Source organism: Halichoeres trimaculatus, unplaced genomic scaffold, assembly GCF_033239565.1.
Source record: "Halichoeres trimaculatus isolate MK-OKI-2021-1 unplaced genomic scaffold, fHalTri1.1 fHalTri1_scaffold_13, whole genome shotgun sequence".
Lineage (NCBI taxonomy): Eukaryota > Metazoa > Chordata > Actinopteri > Labriformes > Labridae > Halichoeres > Halichoeres trimaculatus.
In genome coordinates this window covers 4,032,019-4,041,789 of record NW_027437191.1, presented here as the reverse complement: position 1 = coordinate 4,041,789, position 9,771 = coordinate 4,032,019, and the positions used below count along the sequence as shown (strand labels likewise).

The 9,771-nt window shown below is 40.9% G+C and overlaps 1 protein-coding gene across 7 annotated transcripts in view; it reads right to left on the bottom strand.

Moving 5' to 3' along the window:
• Positions 1-3,819: 3,819 nt before the first annotated feature.
• epha7 (eph receptor A7) overlaps positions 3,820-9,771 on the bottom strand; it is a 152,094-nt gene continuing 146,142 nt past the window's right edge. For all 7 annotated transcript variants that reach the window (XM_074685702.1, XM_074685707.1, XM_074685703.1 and 4 more), the window contains exons 16-17: positions 9,486-9,641; positions 3,820-5,809 (exon numbers count right to left, since the gene is read on the bottom strand). In XM_074685702.1, the coding sequence (XP_074541803.1) occupies positions 5,695-5,809; positions 9,486-9,641 (271 nt within the window). In that variant the 3' untranslated portion in view covers positions 3,820-5,694. The remainder of the gene's footprint in view (positions 5,810-9,485; positions 9,642-9,771) is intronic.

The following is a 9,771-nucleotide window of genomic DNA, read 5'->3' as shown; positions in this document are numbered from 1 at the left end:
TGGAGGTGGAGACTGGCTGGGCTGGAGAGTGGTGGACGGGATGTCGTCATCTATTTTCTTGTGGACCTTTTTGCACTTTCTATACACTTTCTTACTTTTGTTTTCTTAAATACTGCTGTGACTCCTGAATTTCCCCTCAGGGATAAATAAAGTATTTTCTATTCTATTCCAGATTATCAGAATGTATGGTATTCTGGACTGACACCAACATACACCAAACCAAAAACTGTGACCACCAAACCATGATAAGAACCAAACCGTGGATTTTGTGAAACCTCCCATCCCTTGTGCCTTCTGCTTTGCATGTTTTCACAGTACGTTTGGCGTCATTTCACTAGTTTTGGCTTTTTCCAGCCCAGTGTAGCTTTTGCTTTGGTCAAAAACACAGAAGATGCAGCTCTTTGATTTTGACAAAGATCTTCAGGCTACGTAACACTCAGCTTTACAGACAAAACAGAACCCAAATCAAATAATGTATCTCAAGTGTTTGAATTTAAATAAGCAGCTGAAAAGTGAAGAGAAAGCTGCGAAGAAAGGGGGGAAAAACAATGCAAAAGACGACCAGAGCTTCTGTAGAGATTGTATTATATTTCCAAAAATATATGTACAGTCTATTACAAAGGTTACAAAGCAAAAAGAATTGTCTATGTAACAAGAAATCGTCTAATTAAATGATCTTACACTTCCGCTGTTGGGGAAAATACCAGTGAATCTCAATACTTTCATCACAGAAAAATAAATAATAAATCGACATTTTGTATTACTGTACAACAAACTAAAAGTCAAGGTCAAAACAAGGTCAGAGTAAAGATGGAAATCCTATCAGCCGTCTTTGGTCCTAAATGAAAAATTATGTACAACTGAAATCTTGTGGGTGACAATAATTCATCTGCGAGATAGAAAAATATAGTGCATTTCAATGTATTCAGAGCTCTCTACTGAGTAATATGTGTAAAAAACAATATAAATAAAATGTACAAGTTTTACAATTAGAACATATACAAAGATTCCCTCAAAGCTCGGCTCTTTCTGACACAATCGACAGTGCTGCACTCTTTGGAATTATCCACCACCTCGCCAACGCGGTGACGCTAATTTCCAACTGCTGAACCACAAGATTTGAAAAATAACTTCATACTCTATCTGCTAATCCTGATTCCAACTCAACCTCTACATCCTGCATGTTTTTTTTTTTGTCTTTTTTTCTTTTGTATTCTTTTTTGTGTTTTTGCTGAAATAGTCACAACAAAAGTTTGTGTTTCCAGAGTTGAGCGACCTGAAGTTCAGACGGGATGAGACGGACAGTAAAGTGACTTTCTGTAGCTGAAGGTTAAAGGTGAACTGGACGTGGGATCGATTGTATCCTGGCCTTAATCTCAATTTGGCTCAAACTGCTGCTTCTCCAGCTCAGGAAAAAGCAGGGCAGAGGCATTCTGTCCTGTGTATGAGGGGCCTCCAGGGGCCCGGTTTTAAAATCAGAGCGGGGAGTGAGGCTGAGAGAGTGCCGCTTGTGAACTGGGAGTTTTGTGCTGACTGAATGACTTTATGCCGGTATTCAATTCAAAGGTCTGGCCAAGGCCCAAGTGCTGAGCTCTGCTGTATGGATACAGGGAAGGTGTGTGTAGATGTGTGTGTGTGTGTGTGTGATGAGGGGGGCTCAGAGGCGGTAAGGGCTAATTCCTGGTGTCTCCTCACAAAGGTGAGTCCCACTGTGAAAATAAATCCACAGCCACACTAAGCTGGATAAATCTGAAACACTGATCGCCTCTAAAATGACACATCTCAGTGATGGTTTCATCCAGACCTGATCCCTCATCCATCTCCAGGACAGACACGGCGCAGCACGCACTTATCGTCTTTCAAACTTGATCCCAGACCTGGGTACAAGAGCATAACTGGTTGATCTGGTGGTTTCAGAGTTCTCCCATGTCTTCATCAATCTTGCCCCCTCCACAATTTGTGTCTTTTGGGGCCAAAAACATCCAAAGATAATTCACTGTAACAAATTATTGTAATTTTAACAGTAAAACCCTGTTGTATGTTTAAATACAGTACTTTAAAAAGTTTCCTTTGAAATAACATTAAAACACTGGCAATCCTACTGCCAGTATGTTACTATTATTTTACTGCAAAGTAACTTTTGTTGCGATGGCATTTTGAAACCGTGAGTGAGGAGGAAACACAGTGGATATGAGACCCTGCTGTATGTTAAAGTGTCACACTGCTTGGAGCATAGGTCGTCTTTTTCCTCCAAGCCAGATGCTGATAGCTGTATCAGTAACATAATAGCATGGCGCAATAGCAGTGAAAACACCATAAAATGTGTGCCGTGCTGAGATGAACCAAACTGAACTGCTTGGTGAGAACAGGACTATTGTTTTACTACCAGCTGTGCATCGCATGGCACAGAGCAGCTTTCTGTGCTCCACATGGCACAGACCATGTACCCGATGATTTTTACAGTGCATTCGCCAATTCAAAAATGGATAAAATTAAACCTTTTTTATTTTCTTTTCCAGGTTAAATGTTAAAGGGATAGTTCAGTTTTTTTTTAAGTGGGGTTGTATGAGCTCTATGTGACCACTAAGGACATTAGATACAGTAGAAAGTTGTCTCCTCTCCCTCAGTAAGACACAGACTGTAATCGCTGGTGACGAGGAAATAGGCGCTAACAGGGAGAGACCGTACCAAATTCAAAGGCTTTTTTCTCTGCCTACAAGAACTAAAATCAAAAAGTTTTACCACAGTTTAAGAGTACGATACATAAAATATTTTTTAAGTGCACTAAGTCTTTGGAAATATAAACATTTATCCGGACCTAACTAACTGGTCATGTATCCTTCCGCTCAGCGATAGTGCGCTCCGTCCCCCCTCCTCCTTTCAGAAAACTATTCTATGTAGCGTACTCTTAAACTGTGGTATTACTTTTTGATTTTAGTTCTTGTAGGCAGAGAAAATAGCCTTTGAATCTGGTACGGTATTTCCCTGTTAGCGTCTATTTCCTCGTCACCATCGATTACAGTCTGTGTCTTACTGAGGGAGAGGGGACAACTTTCTACTGTATCTAATGTCCTTAGTGGTCACATAGAGCTCATACAACCCCACTTCAAAAAAAGTGAACTGTCCCTTTAATTACCAACATCAGGGTAGTGGTTAAATTGACAGCCTATGCCCTCTGCACATCTCAGTATACAGCAGGTTCTCATATTCACTGCGTTTCCTCCTCACTCTGGTTACAAAAACACAAAAAAAATACTTTGCTGTAAAATAACATTAAATACTGACAGCAGGGTTGCCAAATTTACTGTTATTTTACATTTATATGCTGTGATCCAACATACAGTGATATACTGCAAAATAACTGGCATGACTGGCCATTTTGTGCCAGTATTTTAGGGTGATTTTTTTTTTTTTTTTTACAGTGTACCCTGTAAAAAACCACAACACAACTGGTGGAACATTAATTTAACACACTGGGTGCCACCAGGGAGTCATTTCTGTGAGCCCACAGGGATGTGCAGACAAACACACAGGAACACATCTACTCGCTAGCTAGTCCTTTAGGGAGGTCAGACTTTACTTTACCCTGTCTGGATTTATCCTGGAGAGCCCGATTGGAAGAGAAAAAACACAGTTCATGTTTGAACTGATGTAGGAGGTTATGTTTTTGTGCATCTCAGATGAGAAGTTGAAATGACTTGCATGATAAAGATTATCACCAGCAGCAGAGAAAGATTCAGCCGTCCTCTTTACTTTTCAGCTGCACATTCTTAGAAAACACCTCCACGGCGTGGAAAGTTAGCTGTGATTTTTTTACTCTTTTGTATTTAAGGTGGGGACAGATGGCACAGAATAGGTTGATTGGCTTTTAGCGCATCGTCTGCAAAGCCCCACTCATCTCAGCCTTCCGTACAAAAGCTGCACGGAGGAAAAGCAGAGCAATCTTAAGAGACACTTTAATGCATGTTCAGTCACATCTACGCCTGTGAGGGATGAGCGGTGGGGGAGTCGCATGAATAAACAAGGCGGGCCGCGCGGCTGACTGCAAAGCCGGGACGCTAAGGTTTAACAGCACGTCTGACTCCCAGCTCTGTCGTTTGGTCCTGCGATTTCAGACCCGAACCCTGAAGGGGGCTCTTTGATTTCTGGGCGGCGTATGAATGTCGGGAGATGATGTCCGCATGGCTAAATGGCGCCTTTGTAGCGTTACAAACGGCACCTCTTTTCATCTCTGCAGCCGCTCGATTCAACATCTCCGTCAGACATTTCGCACGTCACGGCGGCAAAACACGACATGATTATTTCATTTGATGACTTTACACGGCAGTTTTCTCAGCACTTTCCAAACCGTTTGTAGGTCGAAGAGGTACGTTTCCTTTCGCTTTCCTCCTCCGGCGGCGACTGAATCATTCCAAAGTCTTTGTCCCAGTACAGCACAGACAGGCCGAAGAACCTAGCACCTTTAAAAACCTCAGGTGAGGCCCATTTCTACCTGGTAATTATTGCTCTGATAAGTCCACCTCTGGTTTCGCTGACGGTGTCACTCGTGGCATTAACCGTGTCCGTGTGTGCATCGGATCACACCATTTCAAGTTCCAGATAAAAAGACATCACACTACAAGAGAAAATAGGGAGCTAGTCCACCCGTTAAATAAACCGCACGCAGCGTTGCCGTTGAAGTGCCTAAAATAGCGGCAACACTTTATCTAACACATTTTAAGGCAGTATAACGTCTAAACTTTTCTCAGATCCACCCTCAGAAACTGGATTTGCAGCTGAAAAATGCACTAGAACATACACAGAGTGCAACATTTCAGGCAAAATGATGGCAAAACAATTAGCGGTAGCTTCGAATTCAATACAATCTTTCAACAGCGCTGCAACATTCCACTTTCCTGTAGTGAACACGAGACAAAGGATATTGCTACTCTTATAGAAAAGTCTGGTGATTCGAAGAACAGTTTGCACTCCTGCGTCTTCTCAGTGTTGCACTCCACAGACGATTCATTAATACAAAAATGAAAACCCACTCTTTAGGCTGCAGGGAAAAAAAGCATGTGAGGTTACCATTTCACTTCAACAGCACATGAAGGAAAACACAAGTCACTGCAAACAGTCCAGCATGTGTTGTCACCAAAAAAAGTACCTTGGAATCAGCTCCTCAAAGTCTCTCTGTGTTTGGATAAAGAGTTTACCCTGTAGTCAAGTCCACGTAGAAGAGAGAGAAACATCACCACGCCGTGTCACTGTGGCACACACACAAACTAAGAAATTAGAAAATAAAGAAAGAAGTGAAACCACAGAGAGGATTTCTCTGTCTTTCAGAGGAAATCCAAAAGCCGTGGTGTGCACTGAAACCATCAAAGAAATGTCAGCATCAGACTTCGCTCTTACGCGCCTGTTGATATGTGGAAGAGTTCGTAAGCGCTTCTCAGAAGAAAGAAACCAAAAAGGAAGCGTTCCCGTCCAGGTAGTTTCTTTTTGTTGCAGTTTGTTTTTGCCCTTTTCCTCTCTTTAGTGCCCTTTGCAGAGGAGGACCACAGTCTGTCACTGAGGAACAAAGGAATGATTTCACTCCAGACACGACAGATGTCCGTTATCTTTGACAATTATCCCGGTGACGTTCCCCGGCACTGCTCCGGGGAAGTTCTGCATCTCGTCTTTGCTCCATCCGCTGCGACTTGTTGCAGTCTGTCACACTTGGACGCCCGTGCCGTGGAGATGCAGCATCTGTGCTCTCATAGTCTGTATGCTGCTCATGATCTTTTTCTGATGGCCCACCAGCGTGATCCCCAGGCTCATCACGTCCCTGGAGGACAGGACAACACATCAATCAATGCACCGGACCAACAAAGAGACAACAAGTGAGATTTACAGCCTCAGGTTTTTCATTAGTGGGAGTACCAGGCTCCAAAAAGACAGATAAACACAGCTGGGCTGGTTATGGATCTTTTTATGAATCAGCAGGATCCCTCCAGAGGTAGAGCTCTTTGTTAAAGGCTAAGATGCTTTTTCGAACCACAAACAGCAGTTGCATCGCTCTCTTCAAAGCGCCAGACTCCACTGACAAAAACAGTAATTTAACCCTGCAGACCATGACGCTGGTGTCTTTTCATGGTGTAACAAAACCACCGTGCAGGATCAGAATCATTCAAAACACCTAGGTCGAGGGAAAAACAAAGTCATCACAGCAGCTTTCAAAGACAAAAAATCTTTTTTTGGAGGTGAAACGATTGTTTTTGTCAATGAACTCTGGTGGATGTGGAGAGAAGGATGCAACAGCTGCGCTTGCTCTCTGAACTGCAAAAAAGAGAGCCTGATACTGGTTAAAAACACTGATTTAGATGAGAATATGTCTCAAAACTATTCCAATTGTCTGTCTATTCAGAAAGATAAGACATAAAATTAGACTTTTAAAACAAGAAGTAAATGCCTGTTCTTAAAATACTTGAAAACAAATTTCCTGAAGACAAAATAATGAGTGAAATATACTAAAAACAAGCAAAATTGTCTAATTTCTTTCTATTTGTATTCTTAATGTAAGCAATTAAAGCACAGTGACAAGAAAAAACACCATTAATTTAGTCAACTCAGTATTGGAGAGGTATGTTTTTTTGATAGAAGTTGGCTCGTCTTGAAATAATCTCATATTAAAGTCAAGGACTGGTTTTCTGATTTTAGCACATCTTTTTTCACATTGACCTCTAAGGCCCCCGACTCATTCACACACACAGTCTGTTGAATAAATACAGAAGTAAGTTGGACCACTTTGGCGTGTGATCAAACCCCCAACCTTCAGACTGTTTGGTTATGACCAGTGTGCCATAGCCTCGAATATGTCCTTGTAGTTAAAACCTGTCCTTATTCACTGAACATTCAGTTTTCATCTATTCTTTATTCAAGTGATTGCATTGGTCACATGTTTTACCTCATAAAATCATGAAAAAAGTATGTAAATGTAAAAATATTTTACATGAAAACAAGGATTCTGGATTAGTTAAAAACTAAATTCCCTCCTGTAAAATTCTCAATTTTTAAAAAATCTCTGAAGGATGGGAAAAATGTCGTTTGAATGATAATCAGAGAATAACCTCACCTTCCCTCAGGCTGGGGGAGGCTGCATCTTGTTTGGACTGACAGACTGAACTTTGTGATTTTAGGACTTGTACACATATGGCCAGGTATTTTCAAAACAAACAAATGAAAAAAATAAAAATAAAAACTTTTTTTTGTTTGTTTGTTTTGTTTAAATACTTCTATTCACATGTCCAAGAAAACCCATACTTTGCTGTGTTTTTCAGACCTAAAACCTGTGTCAGCCAATCAGAATGAAGTGCCGTCATTCAGCTGTGACGGTTGAGAACCAAAACCGTACTTTTAAAAAAATCACTTAGGCTTAAGTTTTCAGAAAACATAGTTTTTAGAGATGTAAAACTATAAGTGGTTTCCTAGATACCCAGCTGTGTGTGGACAAGGCCTAAATCAAGACTTTCTGTCAGATAAAGTGTTAATGCCTGCTCATCCTTAGGTTACAGATTTATGATCAAGTTATTGAAGTTATTGATTTTTTTTTTTTCTTTTTCAAAGGCATGCTCTGACAAAAAAATTGTGTGTGTGTATATATATATATATATATATATATATATATATATATATATATATAATTATTTTTGGGGGGGAGGGGGGCATCAAGATGTGTAACTGAATCAGGAGTTATTTTGTTGTGTCTTCACCAAATATATAAATATATATATATATATATATATATATATATTTCATGTATCTGAGCCATTCACTGGTTTAAATGTGTTTCAGCAGATGTATTTTATGTTTATCTTAAATCAAGCACACAAGTTTTATTTTACCTCAGACATTTAGTGACAGATCCCATTTAGCTCATTTCAACTTTGTTTTAACTGAATTTTAAGATCCCCTGTCTAATTAAGACAAAAAAAAAGACATTTTCAGGCTCAATTTAAGATGAAATCGTAAATTCTGAGATAAAAACCAGTCAAAAATACTTTTTAAAAAAAGGTTAAAAAACAAGTCAATTGTAACTTAATGTAAAGACTTAAATCTTGGTCAGTGCAGATGATTTGCAGTGTGAAAAGGTGTTGTCCTCTCAGCACTGTCAGGGCTGAGGAAAGAACTGCTCTTTAATCTTAAAGCATGTACTTCACTCAGGTGCTATTGTCTGCAGCAATTGTTGGTAAAGGTTGCAGCGATTACACACCCCCTGAATCAGTGCACGGCAGTTATCACTGAACTTTCTGAACCTTTAATTTACCAAGAACACAAACCTTATAAAAAGAAATGAAGCAGGTGAAAGAAAACTTGAACTCTCTTATATCATCAGCCTGAGATGATCTGGACTAAAGTTTATGCTTTTTTCTCTCTGTTTGGAAACATAATCGGAATCCTTGAGCCTTTTTATGGGAATGTGCAGACACATGTTGACATCTTTTGGTCATTGGAAGTTCTGAGCAGCAACTTTAGGGCAAACCACAGTCTGGGCTGGTGTTCATATTCTGCTGCTGTCAGCTGGTAAGACTGTAATAAACAGTAAAGAGTTCATACCGGTTCAGAACGCTGCAAACAGGAACGTTTAGTCAAGAGGCGCTAAGAAAACATTGTTTTTGACACGTCTTTTGGTGAAAGCTCTCAAACCCTTCACATATTTTACAATGGATGTCCCAGCTGACCACAGAGCTTCAGACTAGTCTAATCTTGTGAGATTTGTAACCAGTGCATCCGCAGATAATCAAATCTAGGCTCTCTTTAAGTGCAACTCTGGGGTTTGGTTAAGACTAGAGATACTTGCAGTAAAGCCTCGTTTCCACCAAGCCATTTAGTTTGGTTTGCACGGTAAGGCATGCATTTTGTTGTGTTTTTATTGACTAGTCCTGGGTCAGGTATGGATCAGCACAGTTCGGTGCAGGTTGGAATAGTAAAACCTGATCCTGTTTGCATTTTCACAACCCAACTATGCACCACGCGTAATGTACGTGATAGCGTGCCAGCATAGCAGTGGGACAAGCTTTGTATCAGGCTGTGTGCCGCCAAGAGAAACAGCAGCCACTGTCACACAGGAAGTGACAATCCTTTCAACCAATCAGCAGACTGCAGCGTTTCTAGCTCCACCCTCTTTGGGTCGTATTGATACATCTGGCACCCAAACAGAAAGGTGCAGAAAAGTGGGATGATAATTTGGCAACCTGTCCCAGGATTAGTCAATATCAACACTACAAAATGCTTGGAATTAAGTGCCCTGAGACAAACCAAACTGAACCGTTTGGTGGAAACAGGGCTTTACATGTGCATCAGAGGAGCGTTGTAGCTTTAATGATCACAACGTACCACCAGTTTCTGTTAATATCTTGTGTTCTCAGACCTCAGAAGATGGAAAAGTGTGTTTGAGATCGCAGCCTGAGAGTGGCTGCTATTAATGTTCTCCACTGAAGCTGAACCACTTGATATCTACTTACTCGATTGACATCCTGGCCACAGATTCCAGGGAACTGTAGCCAGCTGCTGTGAAGTTGTCTCTGTATCGCTCCATCTTGATGGCTTCCAGCCACTCTCCTACTGAGCGGAAAGCGGTGAAGTCTGGTGTGCTCTGATCTAACAGCGGACTAATTGGTCTGCGGGATGAGCACAGAAAGATGTTTATGTCTTATGTGAAAAGGAAACATTCAGCTGAAAACACAATCAAGCAGGGACGAGACAAAGCCCGTACCAAAGGCTTCCAGTGGCGCGCTAAATTGCGAGCGG